This window comes from Nesoenas mayeri (assembly GCF_963082525.1).
Source record: "Nesoenas mayeri genome assembly, chromosome: 3".
NCBI lineage: Eukaryota > Metazoa > Chordata > Aves > Columbiformes > Columbidae > Nesoenas > Nesoenas mayeri.
Genome location: NC_137544.1, coordinates 94409860 through 94431788, shown reverse-complemented (window position 1 = coordinate 94431788; position 21929 = coordinate 94409860). Strand labels below are relative to the sequence as shown.

The following is a 21929-nucleotide window of genomic DNA, read 5'->3' as shown; positions in this document are numbered from 1 at the left end:
ATCTATTACAGATTGCACCTAGCTTCTGCTTCAGTAGAGCCAGCTATATTTTTTTAATGCTTATGATAATGAATAATAATTAATAATTGAATTTCATATATTAAATTTAAAAACCCTTGTGTAATGTCTGTTACAAAATGGAAGTTATCTAAGGCTTCTATAAATATGAGTATTGACATGGAAAAATGTTTTTCTTTGGTGACTAATTAAGTGATAGCAACATGAATTCTGTTGCTGCTACAAATTCATTAATGAGGTTTTGCAAGCTGTGGTGTGTCTTTGCATTAGTCAAAAAAAAAAAAGTGCCAATCCAATCAATGTGCAGCTGTATGAGCTGGCATGATTGTCCACACTAGATGAAAGTGACTTTGTACAGATTATATATTATTTTTGAACCTCAGGACAAGTCCGTCAACTACTGAAGTTCTCTGTGGTGGTGAATTACTCTCAGTTTAAGTAGGAGTTTTGGCTGATAAGAAATTATCATTTGTAAAGTCCTTTGTGTTGTGCTTGGTGGTTTTTTTTGGTTGGTTGTTTTTTTAACCCTTTGCATGGGTTACATGCATGCAGCCTGTTTATTTGTTGTAGCAAAGTTTTACTAGCAAGGGAGCCATGTTGCCTTGATGTGAACTCAGAAACTTGAACTGCTTAACATTTCCTTGTGCTTCCAGATCACCCATGCCAAAAAGAAACTCCAGGCCGGGGTGTCAAAATCACTTTCACCAGGGGCCACATCAGCCTCGCAGTTGCCTTTGAAGGGCCAATGGTAATTGTAGGACTGTGCAACTGTAGGAGTAGTTATATTTATACAGTCCTAAAATTACCATTGGCCCTTTGAAGACAAGTGTGAGGCTGATGTGGCCACCGGTGAAAATTAGTTTGACATCCCTGCTCTAGGCTCAGCCACTCTGAGTTAGGCAAGTCCTGTAAATATGGCCCAAGGGTGGAAAAGTCTAAATGCTTTTTCCCTGCTGTTGCATCAGCACGAGGGTGAGTTTCCATGAAAGCTCTACAAGGAGCTGAGAACCTTTTATTATGCTTCAAGCTACTCTCTGCTCCAATGCTTTTGTTCATTTCAATACGATGTTTCTACCTGTAAGATCCCAAAGTATTCTGTTCTTAAAGACACTTCTATCAATATGTTTTACTTTAGACCTCTGAACTGCTGGTTTAACCATTAAGTAATTTAGAAAGAAGATGTCTCTTTAGTACTGGTGTCTTTTGGGAGCAAGTTTGTGAGGTTTTACTGTTGTTGTTAGATACAGGCTTTTATTACCCGGAGAAGATGCTGGGCTGGAAGTTTTGAAACTAAGTTCTCTGGACACAAAACAGGATGTTGCATGACAGCTGCAAGGGAAGATCCCTTATTCTGTCACCTTCTGGGGTGATAAGGTTGTCAGAGCTTTTTGAAACTTTCATCTTGGCTCTGCAATAGTGGGAAAAAATGTCATGAGTTTTTGTCTGCAAGAATCCTTGAGGATTTGTCCTAAAACCTCTAAACTAATGTGAACAGCCAAAGTTCTGCCACTGGCTGAACATGACATTTGGTCTCTGAAAAGACACGGAATTAAAAATGAAAATTCAGGAATAAAATTATCTGATAGCACATTGTCATTCCCTTTGTCCAATTGATTCCACACATGAGTAAGAAGCCTTAAATTGCCTACAAAGTGAAATTTTTCTATTATCCCTACTTCAAAAAAACCTGTATTTTATCATTGCATTTTTTTTTAATACAGTAAGAAAATTGTATAGCTCAAGTTAGCTTAATGGGTTTTTAATTAATATACACGCTTCAGATGCATCTGATGATGCTGAAGTGGAAAAGGCAATAAAGAGGGTGCAACCTGGACAAGGCAATAGGCACTGTATTGTTAATAGAATGGAAGGCTCCCAGGCAGCCCTGCTCTCAGTGGCTCATCACCATTGCCTTCAGTACTGCTGATGTAGCTCACGTGAGCTACAGGAGCTACAGGGTGAGCCTGGACCTGAACTGTTGTGTGCTTTACAATTATCCGTTACAATCTGTTCTTTCCTTCTTGGCTATTGTTTGGAGGAGTATGATGAGAAATGATGGGCTGCTTGGGATGGCACAACAAAAAAAGTTGTGAAATTATGTTCTCAGGTAATCTGTGTCTCCAACAGGAATAATCTATTTTGCAGCTTCAAGTTGGCACAGAAATGTGCTTTATTTCAAACAACACAAGGAATTTGAGTGTGTAGCTGAATACAGTTCATTTACCAGGTTAAGACAAAGATCTGATTTTTTTTTTTTCCTCCCTCAACAATGCTGTGGTTGAAACTAGAGTTTTCCATTATATTTAATCTAGAAAATTGAATATGTTTACATAACTTTAATTTTTTCCATTCTGTGCACTGAGATAGCACGGAAAATCCACTGTATCCAAGCTTTTGTGTACATTACACAAAAGTAAACTGTACTGCCAGTCCTGCAACTCAGTACTCAACTGAGCTGGGTAGTTGTGCCCACTACCTCTTTCAGCTTGCTGCAGCGGTGACTTAAAATTATGCAAATACAGCAGCATGACACCGTACAGTATCAGGTTGTGCTGTCTGTGGCTATACAAACTGTGTTAGTGTGAATAGTAAGGTCCAGTGATTCAGTACTAAGGTATATAAATGTCATTCTTTATCTGCTTTGTGATGTGTGCCTTAGATGGGCAACTATAAATTAAGTTGGGGTTTCTTTTACTATTTTCAGGCTGTCAACCTGAAGGGGCAGGCTGGGACCATGGGCTTTCCCAGGCTACTCTCCCACGTTTTTGAGAGGTTAATTCTGTATCATCGGGAACTGCCTTCCTTTTCCCACAGGCCATGCCTTCAGACGATGGAAGCAAGAGTCTGTTTCTATTGAAATTCATTCCTTGCTGGATGAGGGTACCTTGTAAGCTTCAAAGTGTGGGAAATTCCTCTAAGGTCGCAGTGCAGACTTAAGCCTTGGAGGCATTTTGTTTCATTGATAATGACTGCAACAAGCCAACTGTTTGAATTAACTGTTCTCTTACCTTGAAAGTTTAACCTGCTTCACTTACCAAACACTAAACCACAAGAGTAAAAATAACACTCCATTTTACTTCAAGCTATTTGTGTTTTAGGTCTCTGCTAAGGAAGTGGTATTGTGCCTCTAGAAATAACCAGCTGGATAGAGCTGTTACTTCCCAAGGAGTATCTGCAGACTGTCTTTTCAGCTCCCACAGATGTTCCTGTTGGGATGCAAAACAGAAGATTTCTAATTTTTCCTTTTGATGCACAAATGTGGTGCTGTTTATTGAAGAAGACTAAGTCACTGAGTATCATATGCCAGCTTCACATATTTCAGATATGTGGTACTCAGTTGTGTGCTTGACACAAAGTAGTCATTCAGGAAATTAAAAGTGCCCTAAAAGTAGAAGAAATTTAACCTAATAGTCCCAGATTCACTTAAAAGGGGAAAGGGAAGAGAGCATACTGTCATTTGACACACCAGGGAAGCTCATCCTCCTTCTAATCAACATGTTCCCCTGCAGCTCAGGACGAAGTCAAATGTTATCTCGGTAATGCCCAAGCTGCAAGCACAAAAATCCAGGACACGAAACAAATAATATATCATCACCTTCCTTGCAAAAAAAAAAAATGATAAAAAGCATTTCTCTCCCGAGGAAGCATTCCACAGCAGGATCCATTTGTTTGTAAAGCGTACAGATTGTTTGCTATGGTGTGAACTTTGTATAAACACGGGGAAATGGCTTCGCGTTACATCAATATTGATGGCTCTTGAAGCGCCCCTCTCATCAGATGATTTGTAAGCATCTCCTTCAACGCTTCCTGACTCCGAGATGAGGTGCTAGATTTATCTTTATCCCGCCGGGGATGCTTTCTGCTGCCTGTTGGAGCAAGCTGGCTTCTCCGGGAGCTCTGGTACCCGGGGTGCCCCGGAGCCGGGCTGGTTCCCCCCGGCCCCGTCCTGCGAACAAACGGGACGCCAAATCGCCCATCAACAGGTGCTGCGCACACGTGTGAGAAACTTTCTGTGTGTTATTACCCGGAGTTACCTAGGCGGGGAGATGCCTCGGCTGCAGCGGACAAAGCGGCGCCGGGGGACCAGCAACCATTACAAAAAAATAATCCAGCGGGGCCCGGAGAGGAGATGGGAAGAAGGGGGTGACAGCCGCTCCCGGCAGCGCGGCGCCCCCGAGTTTTGGGACAAAGCAGCGGGAGCCCGCAAGATGTGGCGGCCTCGGAGGCCGGGCGGCCGGCGCTGGCCGTGAGGTAAGGCACCTCGCTCTGCCCCCGCGGGGAGTGGGACCGGGGGGTCGCGCACCCCAACCTCCGCCGCGACTGCCGTGCGCGTCCCCGGCCCCAGGCCCCGCTGGAGCCGCCCCACCTGCGGCCGGGCCTCCGACCCGCCCCGGGGCCGGTGCGCGGGGGGGAGGGGAAAGCGGCGGGGGGCGGTTGTTTAACCCTTTCCCCGCCGGGCGGCTCCGGAAGCGGCCGAGGCGGCGGCGGCGGCCCCGGGAGGCGCGGCGCTGTCCTGTGCCCGGGCGGGGAGGGGTGGCGCAGGGTGGGGGCGAGCGCGGGGCGGGGGGGCCGCGGGAGCCGCTCCCTCCGTGCCCGGCCCGGCAGAGACGGCGGGAGGAGGAGGAGGAGGGCGCAGAGCGCAGACATGGCGGCCAACATGTACCGAGTGGGAGGTATGTGGGGACGGGGCAGTGCTCGCCCGGTGCCGGGGGACCCTGCGCCCGGCAGCGGGGACAGGACCCAGCCGGGGGGCGCCGCCGAGCCGCGGGCTGTGCGCGCCGTGCCGGGACCTGCGCGCCCCGCACCGGGGTGCGGAGAGGCGCACCGGCCCCTGTGCCTGCTGCGGCCCGCGCTGTGGCCCCGAGCGGGGCGGCCAGGCCGGGCAGGCGGCACAAGGCGCCAGCCGGCCCCGGCAAAGGGGCCGCCGGGCCCTCCGCGGAGCGGAGGGGGAGGGCGGAGGTTCGTTCCCCACCAGCCCTGTGCGCCGGGTGGGAGGCCGGCCCCCACCGCCGAGGAGGAGAAGGGCAGCGCCGCCCTCCGCGGGGAAGGGGGGAGCGGCGCCGCCGGCTTCCTGCCCCCTCACGGCGGCGCGGGCTGGGCATGGCCTCTCTTCGCGCCTCGGCGAAGGGGCCGCCTGGCGGACCCCCGGCCCAGCCACCCGCCGAGCCGGCGCAGCGAGCTGCTCCGCTTGCGGGGCGAACGGGGGGCGATCTGCCGGGGCCGTGCGTCCCCGACCCAGGGGCCTGCCTCGGCCCGGCCCTGCCCTGCTGCGGCCTGGTGGGCCCGGGCGGCGTGGTTTGGGCAGCCGGCGCCCGCCCCGAGGGGCGCCCGGCGGCGCTTCCCCCCGGGCCTCCCCTCGACCCCCGCGCCCTTCCTTGGTCGGCGAAGTTTCGCCGTGTCTTCCTTCATTTCCCGGGGATAAATAATAAATCCGGCTGTGTAACCAGGGGATTTCTGTCAGCTTTCCTGCTGACCGACGTGACCCCAGAAGAGTGCGCGGATACGTGACTGCTTGGCATAGGGAGGCACTTGGGCGGTAAAACCCCGGCGAGCGTTCATGTCCCGACCCCTCAGCCTGTCGAAATAGACACCGATAACTTCGCACTGCCCTCCCTCACGGGGTGAGCATGGCTGTGTTCCTGGTGCTGTGGCTCAGGTGCACCGCTCAAAGTTGGGTTTTCAGTACTTGGTGCTCAAAAATGGCTTGTCTCCTCCTCCTCCTCTCTCCTCGGCAGCCTGAGGTGAGACGTAAGATGCGAGGGAATGAGGAGTGGTAGTAGTTAGTTACAGTCTGCTTCTGTTTTGGATTATATCCACACACACGGTCCATCTGCATGCTCCTTCATTAGGTGGTGTAGGTTGTAATCCTGTCAGCTTTACTCGTTAATGTAGCCCTTCTCTGAGCAGTACTGTTGAAATCTGGGTAGGGTTTGCTTCTTCGGTCATCACTTCTCTTTTTTTTGTTGTTGTAATTTTAATAAGCAATTTTGAACAATGTTTAGCGATCATATTCCTTCTTTAGAGCCAAATGAGCTCCCTGATTCTCTTATTTCACTCTAGCCTAGTGTGAAAGCACTGCAGAAGAGTTTTATACCTCATTATGGTCCCCCCACCCAATTTTTTTAAATAAAGTTTGTGTGGTATGGAGTCAGATACCAAACGTAAAGTGTGGTTATTATTTGGTGGACACTTTTTCATTTGACAAAAACAAGTTTTGAGAAAACTATTGAAGGAAATGTGATGCATGTTACATGGGAGTAGCTTTCAGGATATGAGTAAACTTCCATATGCTCTGTGAAAATATTTTCATATTCGTGATGCTATAAGAGATTTTGTCCTGAAAGAACCTCACTAACCTCATGACTGTTATTGCTTAATATAGTCTGCATCTTACTGGACAGAGACAACAACAAAAGCAAGTGTCATAAAATGTACATTACTTGTTTGGACAACTGTGCTGTCACAGCACCTGATAATAAATGTGAGGTAGCATATTTTACAGAAATATTTATCTCCATAATATCGAAACTCACTAAAGCACTCAATTCTTAAATCTTCCCTCATCAATTGTGAGAAACTACAGCTTTTATATCAAGATTTATGAAGTGTGTGGATTGCTGAATTACAATGTAAGCTCCAGTACAACTTGTACATTTCAGCATGATTGTTAAAGCTTGTGTATAGTGCAGTTACAACCAGAATTTAGGAACAAATTACGTTAATTCTCAGTATAGAAATAATTCACCGTTTTAGCACTTACTAAAAAATCTTGGCTTTTTATCAACTTCTAGATTTAGAAGAAAATTTTTGTACTAATAATGATATGCTTTTACGTAGTATTTTAATAACTTTCCTTTTTTTCATTGCAGATTATGTTTATTTTGAAAATTCTTCCAGCAATCCATATCTCATTAGGAGAATTGAAGAACTTAACAAGGTACGCAAGTATCTAAGATTCTTGATTAACCTTTGACAACAGTCAGCGCACTTTTCAAAAACTGAGAATGATTTTAATCCCATGAGAATTTATTTGGGTAGAATTTGCTGGTGTGGTGTTTTTATTTTTATTTTGGTTTTTGAAATTTGCTCTGTGTTTTGTGTATGTTTCAGTTACTGAAATCTTGCTGTGTGATTGACATACTGTAATTTTGCCTTGTTATCTAATGGAACACCCCGTTGATGATTTCTGGTAAACAGGAGTACTCTGCTGTAAAAGAAATTCCAATCCAGTCCTATGAATCCTTGAGGAAGGGAATGAATTTAGTTCAGTATATGGTGATGGCACAGTTGAGTCCCTGTGGAATGACAGTGATCATGCCATGTGTCTGCTTCTGGATGTATGTGTAAAGAGCTAGTAGGTATCAGTGAGACTTTGTAGTGATCAAATAACAGCATATGGGGCTTCTGTGGCTGGTTATTGCTCTGCTTATTGGCAGCTGTGAATGAAGGATGGGCTTTTGGATAGAAATAGACACAGTATTCGCTGTCTTTATTCTGAGTGTGTTTTTGTAAAGAATGGAGACTTTAGTGAGTCGTTTTGGGGAAAACACAATTACTTTCCTTTATTCTTGTACTACCAAGAGTGGTGTGGGATTGTTAATTTTTTTTTTTTTTTTTTTTAGCATGACATATTTTTACTTCTCCATCAAGCACTATTAAAACTTACATTATGTGTAAAGTTAATGATCAAAATGCCTGTTGTGATGTAAGTAATGATAAAGGTGGTGTTGTTGTTGTTTTTTCCTGTGGCTAGAAAGTAAATTAAAAAATTGGTGACCTGCAAACAGTTTTCTTCTTATTGATGGAACATAACACCGCTCCATAGCAGACATCAACGACATTGCCTGTTAGTGCTGTCTGACACAACATCCACTGAGCTTCTGCATGGCAAATCGTTTTTGGACTTTTATTGGAGAAGAATATTTTTTTATTTACAGTAATTGAAGTGATTCCAATCATGTTCTGAATGTAATGTTTATTATCTTTAAACTGCATTGCTATAATTTAATCTTGCTTATGGATGTTAGAGCAATGAAGTATTGATTTTTTTTTTTTTTTTTCCAAAGAGAGTTTCAAGGATATAGTCCAGATATCATAATTGTGAATTATGTGCTTTCATGTGTTAAAGGCGTTCAGCAAAAATGGAGATGCTATGCAAACATATAATGAAATGCTTTGGTTATTATTTTGCTGCAGATAAGATGCTTTCTTTTTTGGTAAGAAACTTAATTAAAACAGGATACTTTTCAGTGCTATACCTTGAATTTTAAATAAGTAACTCCAGGTAATTAACTAATCTTGTAATTTATGTAATGAGAAAGAGGGGACAGTTCTTCAAATATTAGTGGATTCTTTATGTTATCAAGCTGAAGAGTGTCATCCCTGTAATGAGTCATCAAAACAGCTCTGAACTAAAGAGCTCTTTCATGAGCTGCAGAGAGATTTCAAATAAATCATATTATATTAAATATGAATTTGAAAAAAATGCCATACATTTCTGTCTAAAGCTGAGTTGCAAAGAAATCTTCAGAAGCTTCTAATATTTGTTAAGGATTCTTATGTTAACATGATACTGGTATTACATTTCTAACCAGCTGAATAATATATACATTCTTAGGACTATATAAGAAATTATTTTATTGGATCGGAAATTGATATTGGCCTGCATCAGGAAGTTTTTTCTTGAGTAATTCTGTTGATTTCAGCCTGACTGATCGTGTGAGAACTACTAATGTAAGGGAAAATTGGAAACAGAAGGCATTTAATTTGTATTGCTCAGCTGAGAAAGGATACATTCTGACTTGATTCATCTTTCTTTTGTAGACTGCCAATGGAAACGTGGAAGCAAAAGTGGTGTGTTTTTACAGGCGAAGAGACATTTCCAACAGCCTTATAATGCTTGCAGATAAGCATGCTAGTAAGTAGATTGTATAGGGTGTTTTTTCTTTCTATCAAAGCCTGTTCAGTTTCTGCAGCTGCTTAAAATCGCATTTCTTTGGCATGAGGGATATATATTTATACTAGGTATTAATTAATATCCAGTTAGATGCTTAACATTATCTGATACTGGCCATGTTCCTAGTAGTTGCTTCCAGGACTTAAGTTAAGCTGTATTAAAGTAATTGAAATCTCCGTTTGGAGGAGAAGAAAAAAGGAATTTTTTTCATCTATGTTTCTTTTTTATATCGAAATGAAATCTTCGGTGTAAGTCGATTTAAGCTCAACAGCTTTCGTGGAGGTTTGATTTGACCTCTTTTGAGTTAGGCACAAACACGTGTTGCTTATTGTAAAGAATGAAAGGTATCATTGGAGACTGAAAATAATGGGAGATTGTAAAATAGCTGTTATGTACATTTATGATAATTGTAAATATTAATCAGTAAAATATTGTAAGTATCATCTCATTAGTTTTTCAGAAAAGTGACAAGTGGTAATAGGGAAAAAGTTCTGTTTTCATCATGATCTTAACTTTTTCTGGTAGCTGCCATTCCGTCTACAACTGAAATACCTTTTTTTTTTTTTTTTAATAACTTGATAATTAAAAAGGTAATTCTGAAGATAAAATCAGAACCTAAAAAACTGAGGTGTTTGAGGAAATAGTTATTTGCAAAATACTTCACTCATGTTGGTAAATAAGTGAAGTGTTAAAAAGTCAACATCTGGTAAATTTCTTGCCATATACTATTAAATAACACTTTGATTATGATACTTGAAATTTCAAAATTAACATGTGAATAAGTGATGTATGGATTATAAGTCTCAGTTCTGTAACTTATCGGGATTAATTTCTTTAAAGACATTACCCAGTGCCATATTTTGTGTGCAGATATATGATGAAGTAATGTAAAATACTGGTAATTTTACTCATACAAGTACTTGTTAGTGAAGAGAAATAACCACATTTTGGCTTTTGTTTTATTCTTTCATTGACCCTAGAGAAGTGCAGGTGCTTTGAGTGCATAGTGTGAAGTACTAGCTTGGTTTTTAAAGAAAAAAGATACATCTTACATATGTTCTAAGGGGATGATTTATTAAATGTTTTTCTAACATAATAAGGTACACTTTATAATTATTGGTGATCTAGTTTATGGTAGACTGCTCCCACAATCATTATAGTCTTTTGAGTTCTTCCATATGAAATGTATAGAAATGTAAACTTCTTGTGAGCTTCACTGAGCTTTGTAGAGCTTTTTTTTGGTTTGTTTTTCTTGTCTAATGGAGAGGGCAGAGAAGGATGAAAAGGATAACAGCTTGCTGGAAATAGAGTTGTTTGTTTGTTTGTTTTTAATTTGATTTTTAAAACAAGAATACTTGTAAATTTTTTGGGGGGTTGGCTTATTTTTCAGAACAGGGTGTGTTAGTTTTGTGGGCATCATTCAATATGGAAAAGTAAATAAGATTTTTCTATTTCTTTTGTGAGTTGTCGATTGCCATTTTGTCAGCACTTTGGTATAAAGGACTTGTTGACGGTCTGTTGCTCTTCCACTATAGCATGCGAGGGGTTCGTTGGTGTCAGTAGAAGTACCATGGAATCTTCCATCACGTTTTCTCTATTGGGGTTCTCTAGCAAGCAAATAGAAATGTAATTTCTAGCTGATTGAGCAAGCATCTTTAGGATGCCTCTGTCTCGCAGACCGTACGTCTTCTAACTCATTGTTCTTATGAATTAGGTTTCTCTGTGGACGTTTTCTTTGTACATAATATTTTCTTTCTGACCGGTCTGTAGAATCTGTACAGCTGAGTTATTTTATGAAGCATATTATAGTTATAGGGGACAGCACATAGTGCAGGATTGCTTGCCTGGATCTTCATACAGCTCATACAGCAGATGTAGTTAAATGTCAAATCAATTTAAATGTTTTGATTCTGGAATACCACAGTGTACTGTTTAAAAATATGATGTATGTAAACAAAATATTTGTATATTTATGAATTGAATGTTTGGGAAATGTTTTATGTAGCTAAAAATGTTGGTGCTTCAACACTTCTACCTAGTTTATTACAAAATAAATGCTAAATTAAGTGAGTTTCTTGTGGAATGAAGATTCTAGTTCAGTCACTGCGTACTCCAGCATACATATCTAGAGTAGTCTTTTAAGTATAAGATCTGTTTGAACTTTTCTAACCATGTTTTGTATGGCTAGCAATTATTTTTTTTATTTCTGATAGGGAAAACAGTCCTGGGTAATGCACTCCTGAAGATTTTGGCTGGTGGGGATTAGGGTGTTTTGGGTAACACTTTGGTTTCTGAAGGTTGCATTTTGTGACATAGGTATGGTCCCATTAATAAGAGAAGAAAACCGCTTTGTAAGAAAATATTTTGCAACTTTAAGAACAAATTTTCAATAACTTGAATAAGTTTCAGAACAGTTTTAAAGAATAATGGAATTAAGTACATCTGTGACATTATCACTGGCAAAGAGTCAATATACTGTTTTTTTGAGGAGGAGTGTTTTTTGCTTTGGGGATTTTTTGGTTTTTTGAGATGCCTTCAAAAAAGTTTCAGGATATAAAATTGGGAGGAAAAAAACGAAGTTTTCTTTAGGTCATTGTGAAATATTCAGGGGCAGAGGAGTTCCCTTGATTTCAAAGCATTTGATGCTAATCTGAAGAAACGGCATTTCCTCCATTTTTTTCCCTGGTGTTTCTGGTGGAAGTTAATTAATGAGCATTTTTATTTATCTGCCAGCATCATGTGTGATGTTAGTCTAGATCTGAGAGTAGTTCCATTGGGTAACTGCAGCTGCTGAAATCCAGGGGGTTTGGATGTTTTATGGGCCCTTGAAGATGTTATTTTTTTTCTCCCCTTGATCTCTGTGAGTATAAACCAGAGTGTATAAGACCACCTTGAAAGTCAAAGCAAAATACTGTGCAGCCTTCAGTACTGAGTAGGGGATTCTTCTTGGACTGTAACACCCACTAGCTCTTAGGTTGTAGCTGTTACCATAGGTCACTGTGAGAGGATCTTTCTTTGTGCTGCAAAGTAAGGCTTATTTGAAGGGGAAAGAAGGAGAAGAGTGGAATAGAAGACCACAGGCAGTACAAGAGCTATTGCAACAGATGACTGAAGTACACAAGGAAATGAACTTGGAGAGATGGGACAAAACCACACAGCTTGTTAAAATGGGTGAAGCAAACCTAAAGAAGTGGCACAGACATGTTCTCTAACCAAATGGTGTGATTGAAAGAGAAACTGCCATCTGTAGCTGCTTCTATAGAATTTATATGATCCTTTACCTAAAGTGGAGTTGATGTTAATATTTTAAGGCAAGGTTTTAATAGCAGGGGAGTTGGGACTGTACTAATTCTGCACCAGCACTGGGTTTAGGTTACAGTGAAGGGCTCAACTTCTGTATCTCCTTGTTTTGTAGTAGATTTATGCACTGTTACTTTCTTGAAGCTGAGTAAGGCAGCCTGAGTGCATGATACCATTTTTTACAGTTTTAAATCCTTTATCTGGTCATGTGCTCTCTTGTAATAATATGTCTGAAGTAATTCGCTTATTGCAGCTCCTGAAACAGCTTTTGCCTAGTCAACTACCTGGGGAGGAGATTAAAAAAATTCCTGTTGTCAGAGGCCTCTGTCTTCTGATTTATTAAGAGAACTTGCTTTGGCTTAGGCATGCTGAGCACCTGACCGAATGCTCAGAATTTTTCTGAGCCTATGATAAAGCACATGTTCTACGTATTTTTTTCTCATTAGTGAAACTGATGCCCTTGTGAATGAGACAGGAGTCAACTTAAAAAAAAAATCTGAGGCATATTGTTGCAGTGACTGAGAGATCAAAGGTAAAACTGAGTTTTTCTACATTACAGAACCTGAAGTCAATTTTTTTTTTCAATCTCAGTTGCACTTTGTAGGGATCATGGATTTCTCATAGTCACACTTTTTTAGGATTTTTCTTAGTTTTCATCTCTTGAACACTCATGTTTCATGTCACAGTGCTTTGCAAAATCGTGTCTCTGCTACAGACTTTTTGTACTCAATAGATTTATAGGAACAAAGGAAGAGTCTCACTAGTGATCTAGCGATTCCTGTTGAACAGTTGGGAGTCCGTGCTCTGTTCTGACCTTGTTATGGCACTGATGGGTTGTGATCAGAAACAAAGAATTCTCTCTGTTGCTGTATCTGTAAAGTGATGCTCTTGTTAAAAGTTCTTGTCAAGGTTGGTAAAGACTGTTTAATACATCAATACCTATTTATTTATACGTCCTACTAAATATCTCAAAGCACCTTACAAATGAAAACGAAGAGTTTATTTTGTATATTGATATCAAGAGTGTTTGAACAGTCCTGGAATTTACACAGCAGTTTTGCTGCTGTTGAACTCTTTTATGTAAAGATGCTTTGTATTTGTGGGGAAAAAAACAACCAAACAAACAAAACAAAAAAACACCAAACAAAACCAAAAAACCCCCACAAAACAAAACAGCAAAAAAACCCACCACAAACCAACAGAGTTATTTTGCATATTGTCAGCCTACATTAGCATCATAATACTTGCCACATGCATCCGAGAGAATGAAGCTGTGCATCTTCCATCTGATTTTTGGGAAGTGTTTTGTTCCAGTAGAGCAACAAGTAGTGTAGAAGATGGCAAGAAAATGAGATTAACTTGAGAAATATTGTTTAATATATTTAACAGTAATGCAGATTACTCATTAATATTCCCAGAGATAGACAAAAATTAAATGTGAATTCATTTCATATGTCATCAGATTTTTTAATATTTGGTTGCCTTTGCATAGTGGCATTCTTGATTCCAGGAAAATCACACGAGAGTTTTTCCTTTCATCTTCAACAACTGAAGAAATACAACTTAGAAAGTTCAATTTTTCAGAACAGGGCAATTCAGATATTCATTGTATAAGAAAATATTATGTGTGTGTAGAGATTAAATAGAGAACTCTAAACCACCTAAATGCTTTGTGCTCAGTGTTCTTTTATTCACATATTGGAGTATAATTCAAAACATTTAGAATTACTGGGTTATTTTTGTCCAGTCAGATGGTAACACAACCAAAAACTTGGTGTTGTGTTTGTTGTTGTGTTTCTTTTTCTTCATAGTAGTTCGTGTACATCAAACTAAAAGGCTGTTATTCAGAAAGGATATAATGTTTATTTAATCAGTCTCTTTTCTGAAAACTTGCTTTAAGATGAGAGACTCTTCCTGTTACTTTTTATGCCAAGACATTATATGATTTAAGTATCTTTTGACTGGAGATTTTATTTGAAACCTTAAATTGGCTTTTTTTTTTTAGTTACATTAGTTCCCTTGAATGCCTCTTGACTCCATAGCCTGTGTTAGTAGCACCTTTGGTCACATGAATGTGAGAGACGGGTGTTAATTCTTCCCCTGCATATGATCTATTTTCTCCACCTTCTTAATTTTAAAGGTTGAAATATTTATTTTTTTACATGGTGAATGCTTATATTGTTGTATCCTACATCCCACTTCTAGGGAATGAATTAAGACAGGTAGTTCACTCTGCTGGTAGTGCTAGTAGAGATTGACATCCATCCTACAGGAAAGGATGTTCAGACGCACATGGAGTTCTTAGTTACTCTTTCTAGGGAACTGAAGTTAAAAGAGCTGCCTGTTCAGCAGGTGATCCTTTGAATGAAAAAGTGGTCATAGAATCGCATTGGTCTTGATACAAATAAAACAGAAACAAAAGCTTTTGGGTCTTACTTATGGTCATATGTGTGCAAAAAAGAAAGAAGTCTTTGCAGCTTGAGAGTTCACTTTATTTGCTCCTCTTGCAGTAGTGTGTAAGTGACTCTTCTATGGATTTTAGTGGCTTTCTGAAGGTTTTCTGTTAGATTGCCATTTATTTTTTAATTGTACTAGATGAGGCAGCCTCTTTCCTGCTTTCTGTTAAGAAAACTGGTCTGTTGATACCACGCTATGACAAAGGATACAGTTTTGCTGGATGTTAAACAGGAGGGAAAGGAGCTGAGGGGTGGGAAGGCAGAGCTGGGAATCAAAGGAGAATCTCATGGAGCAGTTATAAGGAAGAAAACGGCTGGGCTGCTAGTTATGCCGGAGGGGTGGGTGAGCAGACTGGTGTGACTGGTTTGGTGAGATGCTGCCTTCTTAATCTCAAGGCTTCTGTAAATATAAACTAGTGTTTGTTTGCAGCTCAGTGTCACTGGCCCTGTCATCTGTGTCCACTTGCCCTCCCCACCATCCCGGTGTGTACCCAAGAATTAGGAGAAAATTATTTTTGTCCTGACATATTTGACCTCTTTTCTTCGAGGCAAAGACAAGTCTTTCAGAAGTCCACATCTGTGAGCAAGCCATCAGAATACTCCTGGGTTTCCTTTGAAGATGGGGTGGTGAACAGAGACAAAAACACATATACTAAGCCAGGAATGTTTAGGAGAATGAGTTTGCTTGAGACGGGAATTTTACGCATTATACTTATTTACAGTCAACTAATAGAGACATATAAACTAAGCACTAGCAAATTCAAGTATGTTATGTTGCTTCTGGGGATCCTGAAGTTTCTGATGTGGGTGAGACATTTAAGGATGATACAGATAACAAATTCTTTAAGCAGTGGCAGAGTAGTTTTTATGCTAAGATATTTTTATATTAGTGTAACTATCACTTTCATGGAAAATGAGCTGGAGGAGTAGGGGCTTTTTGTCAGGAAGACATGACCTTTTTGATCTCCTGAGACAAAGGAACATGAAGTTTTCCTTCATTTGCCCAAGAGAATGCTTTCAGTTGTAATTCATTTGTAGATGGGGAAAAATTCATAACTTCCTGAAATAGAGCAAGCCTTGTCCAAAATTACATCCTTTTTGCCAAGGAGAAACTTGTCTCAAGGCTCCCAATTATCCTTTCCAATGGCACTTAGAGTAGGCTTATAAATTACGTGTTTTGTTCATTTAATTTTTGTGCAAGAACTACGAACTTGCGAATTTTTTATCTCTTCAACAGTAAAAGCAATAAAGAAGCAGTAATGAGGAGCTTTTTGCTTCTGACAATATCCGAGCCGACTTTTAGTGAATGACATTTTAGAATTAGTAGTTAACTGTAGTGTGTATTGTCTCATTAACAAGTTTACTGTCAGCTCTAACTACCTTGTGGAGTTATTAACTGCTATGGCCGTTCAGACTCTCTTTGGTGCAGAATGTTGTGTTAGATTGTGAACGTTAATGATCTTCTCTTAATAGAGCGAATGGATTTCCAACTAAGTTCATAATTTTAGGAGTTCTTAGCTCTGATGGAAAACTTGTGTAAATATATCTTTTTCACCTGAGTATATGTGATCCATGTTTGGGTATGTAGGGTTCTGCACATACAAAAATACTGTCCACTCTACGCAGTTAGTTTGTGTAACTGTGTGAACTAGTACTTCATCTTTTGACCTCTTAAGAATGATATAATTTTGGGCATTCATACCTAGACTTTTTTTTTTTTTTTTTTAAGTTCAAAAACCTTATTTTCTGAACACAGAATTTAAAAGGCTTGAGCACATTCTGCCCATCTCTGTCAATGTAAAAACAACCAAAAATCTGGATTAACACTGTGAGTTTGCTGTAGAGAGTGCGATGCTGCGAAATATCTGTATTTATGCTTAAAGCTGTTTAATAGATATCTGAAATTCAGCTTTTGTTACTTAAATGACTGAAATTATTTATTTAGCATGTTTCCTCAGTAGAGAAGGAACTCAGTGGGGTACATAAGAAGGTGACATTTTTTTGAGCATTATTCACAAAATAAATTCTTCACATTTGAGTTGTTGAAAGGAGACAGCATTTATGGAAACCTGCCCAGGCGTTGTGCATTCTCTGTTTCCCTGTGTTCCTTAGGATTCATTTCCCAATGTTCAAGATTAAATGTGTGCTTCAGTATTGCCATACTTCTTCTGGGTTTCTTCTGATCTGTAGAAAGCACATAACTGGTGTCTTTTAGCTGTTAACTTCTTTTTTTTCCTCTTTAACGTTTCTTAATTGTGCGGGCCAATGATCCTACACTGTTTTCCTGATGAGCTGCAAAATACTAGTAACATTTAAATTGATATTACTGATAATAATTTTTTGTCTCATGAAGACAAATAGGATGTTTCACACATCCAAGATTTCTATAATCTCAGTCCTACCTTTTTTCTTTTTTTTTTCTTGGCTTGTAAATTTAAGTGACTCTTCCCACTTTCTCCCCAGTGCACCCACAGTGCACCACAGCACCTGAGGCATAAATTGCTAGGTTATCTCTATCTGTAAAGTTCCAATAAAAGATGCATTTTACATCTTCAAAGAATTCTCTGATAGTCTAATTGAATCAGTAGTTTGCATCATTTACAAATCTGAATGATGTAAATTCACTGTTGACTTTTTTTCCCATCATATGGTGGCAGTTAAATGTATGAATTTGGGATCAGGCCTGATGGCTTAAAGGCTTACAGGAAATAAGTCTTGAATATCTGTATCATGCAGTGGAATGAAGTCTGGAATAGTTGTCCTCAGTAACCCTCATGCATGCCTTTGTCTTCACACATGATGACAGAGATGGATCTTACTCGCTTTAGCTTGAAAGTGCTGAGTGAAAAAGATCATAGTGCTTCCTACCCAAGCTGATTCATGCACTGCTCAGGATATATATGGCGGGAGGCGTTATGGAAAAAGTAGAATTAGCAGATAAGATTAATATGTGTAGTACTTCTGTGGTTTGTCTGTAAACTCTTTTTCTGTTAAATATACCCTGCATAAATAACAGGATATGGGCTCGAAGGTACCATATATATTGAGTTTGACATGCCACAAACTACATGGAGTATCAGTGTGGGTGGCTGGAATGGCTCTGCTGTTTGGAGATGTGATTTGTCTGTTGGAACAATACTTTTTTTTCCCCTCAGCTACTGTTTGAAACCCTGTCTGAGCAAGGGAAGATTTGTAGTGTGAACTGTTTTTTATTCTGACTTTGATGTGCTCCATAAGTGCTTTTGCAAGGATCCTTGCAGAGAGGTGTTTCATGCTAACGCAGAATACATCACTCCTATGAGCAAAACAAGTCTGAGTAGTAAAAAGTGCAATTTTTTTTTCAGTGAAAGCCTGTTCTACAATACCAAATTCCTAAAAGGCTTTGGGGAGCTAAGTAGTTAGTTTTGACTGTTACCCACTGTCTGAATCCAGAACTTGTTTGCAGGTTTCTCACAATGCATGAGATGACTTCCCTGTGCAGATTGCATAGTTGCTGGGCTATGTATAGAGCACTGTATATGCATACATCCAGAGGTTATGTAAGTACATGCACATTTTCTGCTTGTACAACAGGTTAAGCATATATCAAGAAACAGCAAAACTAAATTAGTAATTTTCCCATTTTTGATATGCTGAGTGACAGATTTTCATTTGTCTGTTCTTGTTTCTGTGAGAGATTGTGACAGTGATATGCAACGCTGAAGAGACTTATGTTTCAGTTTCCTGTATCGAAAGTGCAGCCTTGTTTTGGCTTAAGCCATTGCAGAAATTGTTAGTGTTGGCAGGGTCAGTGACCTGTAACCTAGTCCTACAGGGTTCTGTGGCCCTTTGCTATGTGACAGTTCCTTTAGGCCAGACCCTTTGAGTGATGCTGCTGTCAGGAGTGAAATCCTGATGCTATTATTCTTGGTAGGGCCTCAAGGGGCCAAGGACTCAGTTGCCAAGTATGATACAAGAAAAAGGGCTTTGCTATATGGACAGCTTTTATATTTATATTTGTCTTCAAAGGGTGACTAGCTTGATATACTTTCATAATGCTCTTCCCTCTTTTTATGTTTTTATTTTTTTCATAATAAGAGGAAAAAAAAGGCTGGGATCAGAATAGTGAACATTCAACATGTATGAAGTGAATAAACAATTATTTTTGATGTTTTGATACTGTAGCAAATGTGGTATTTGAATGTGTTGTCTACAAAACAAAGCACTGAGAGTAAAAGAAAAGCTTCTTTGCTTTACTTGACCTTTATTTCCATTTAGTAAAAAAAAAAGACAAAGATGGCATATGTATTAAAGATTTGACTAGTTAATACAATATGATTTTTATTCTTATGATGGTTGGTTGGTTTATTTTTCCCACTGGCTTAAGAATTGATAAACAAAACAGTGTTAATAATTCCAAATTGATACATATATTCATATCTCTTTGTACTTTTCTCAGTTCATATGTATAGTTCCCATTAATTAAAGTCTTAAGATCCTTTTATATGCATCAAGAAAATGATATATCCTGGAAGATAAATCTCTAATGTAGCTGAAGATGGAAAAAAAGGAATTTTTAAGTCTTACACAGACTATCAGAGTGAATGAACTCCTCTTCCTACTTGTCTTGTCAGGTCTGTGAACAGAAAAGCCTTCTTACCGTGCTGGCATTGAGCAGACATTATCTTGGATAACATTCTTCTCATTTTACAATCCTGCACATAGAGCTTTAATGTATTTTGGTTAAATTTACTCAAGAACAGGATATACAAATATTCTTCTTTCCTCCCTGGGTGGGGCGGGGGTTGGGGGGGAGGTGGAAATCAAACAAAATTCAGCCCTTCTGGAAGGAGATACTGTACAAGAGGAAGAACTTGTATTTTATGAGCAGAATCATGTGCCATTCTGAGTAGGGGTAGGAAAGTGCTTGTACAATCTGTGCCTTTTTGTCTCTGCCAACAAATTTTGAAATGCTGTTTACCTGCTACGGAGGATGTGAATTGTATGTTAGAAAAGCAGTTTAGATCTCTGAAGCTCTGTATTTATCATTGTCACACAGTGAAAGAAAATCATAGAATCATAGAATCGTTTTGGTTGTCAAAGACCTATAACATAATGAAGTCCAACCGTTAACCTGACACTGTCAAGTCCACCATTAAACCATGTTGCTAAGCACCACATCTATGTGTCTTTTAAACCCCCCTAGGGATGGTGACTCAAACACTTCCCTGGACTGCCTGTTCCAATGCCTGACAACCCTTTCACCCTTAGCTCTAATGCCAGTGTAGGTCTTAAATGTGGATTCTGACTTCTTACAGAAAACCTAAGAGAATTTTTGTGTGCGTGTGTGTTCTTAGTTTTCTACATGCCTCCCCCCGGCTTTTGTTAATATTTAGATTGCATTTTCTTAAAGATAGGCCACTATATAACTTGTTAGCTAGATCAGGCACACTCGTTGCCTCTTCTAAAGGAAAGACCACAATGTTTTAGCGAGATATTACGAGCAGGAGGTCTGTATAGAAACAGTGAATATCCAAGTGATGGGAAAAGTTAATAGCATCAGTTTCATGAAAAGAAGAGAGACAAATCTCTGTGTTCTCAAACACAAGTCTTAAAATTATTCATGCAGGCATTGTTGCAGGTAGCCTTTGTATTTCTTGAGCTAGATGATAGATTTTAAAAAATTATTTATTGGGCGGTGTCAGACTCACTGTGTGTGTTTCTGCTCTGTGGGTTGGTCAACCAGCCTGGGTTTGAGGGTAGAACAAGAACTTTCCACTTTCCCGCCACAGCTCTAAAGATATGTATGGTTTGGAAAAATTATTAATTGGCTTCTGATTCAGCTGATGAGCTTGATACCAGTAATTAGACATTGAAAATATTCATCACAATTTAAATAACTGTGTCAGTGGCACAATTTTGAGTCTGCTGCTTGTGGCTACTAATGAGCTGCTTAAAGAAACATTGTGCAGGACTGTTGCCCCATGCGTGCTGCAACAGGTTGCCACAGTTCGTACAGGTGTACACATGACCAAGCACGTTTTGAGCCCTGTAACAGGATATTTTCTTATTTGGAAGAGTTTGCATTTGAAGAGGTGAGACAGTAAGAGGGAGAGAGGGGAAAACTGTAGTTTAGATTTATAAGTACAGAATTGCCTGCTCCTTCACCATTGCCTTCATGTTACTGTTTTCATGCTTCTGTGGGACTCTTCTGTAGTGTTGCTGTAAATTAGTTTGTAGTTCTGAATCATAGGCTTAAAATCTAGTGTGCTTACTCTTGCGTTTATTCATGTCACATTTAATTTATTAGGATTTATTTACTAATGTAGCACATCATTACTCATACTACTTATGAAGGTAATCCTTCCCTGCCTTCCACCCACGACCTCCTTGCTCTCGAAAATCTCCATAACCAGTTACCCAAAAAACCCATCCATCAACTTTTGGAAGGTGAAGTTTTCCAGTAATGAAAACCGTGACAGTTTTCATTAAGTATTTTTGCTATAGGCCTGTGATAAACATGAGAGTTAGCTGGTTGACTATAACTTACTGTCTTGAAAAAACCTTTTGTATGATTTTAGAAATAATTTTTATTATTGGAGAGAAGGTATGGCATATTAGCTCTTAATGGTTGTGCAGTGTAATTATTTCTTCATTTTTCTAAAGGAGGTCATAAAACAATTATGAGGTGGTGTAGGAGGATCACCTGGATAATTGTGTAAGAAAACTGGGTAACCCATTAGAGACCACGTGGATATCTGTGCTGTCCAATAGAAGTTAAAAGTACACCTGTTCTCTGTAAGCACAACTGATGAGTCTTTTTTTCTTCTACTTGCAGAATTGCTCAGATTCACACTTTAGATAGTAATGTGCTATCTATTATAAATGACTTGTAATCCGTGCAAATGGTGCTTTAGATTTCTAATCCTATATGACAGTAATGACAGATATCAAATTGATGTTAGATGTTGTAATAGCCATCTCAACATTGTACCAACTGCCATGGTGTAAGTAGAGCTAATTAATTCAGCTTTGGTAAACACTTTCTCAGTCAAATTGACAATGTAACCATGCGTAGTCTAACTCACAAATTGATTAAACTGCTTTACCACAGCACTAGGGGGTTAAATATCACAACTGAGTACAACATGTGTGGCAAGAAGCCTCATGCAGATGAGCAAATTGGCCAACTGCTCACTTAAGAGAGTGCTTCATTCACA

At 39.8% G+C, this 21929-nt stretch overlaps 1 protein-coding gene across 1 annotated transcript in view; it reads left to right on the top strand.

The window, feature by feature from the left end:
- Positions 1-4663: 4663 nt before the first annotated feature.
- Positions 4664-21929, top strand: part of MTA3 (metastasis associated 1 family member 3) — a gene marked incomplete at both ends in the record, with an annotated part of 128616 nt that continues 111350 nt past the window's right edge. The window contains 3 exons of the mRNA XM_080342161.1: positions 4664-4691; positions 6888-6955; positions 8842-8935. Coding sequence (XP_080198287.1) covers positions 4664-4691; positions 6888-6955; positions 8842-8935 — 190 coding nt within the window. The remainder of the gene's footprint in view (positions 4692-6887; positions 6956-8841; positions 8936-21929) is intronic.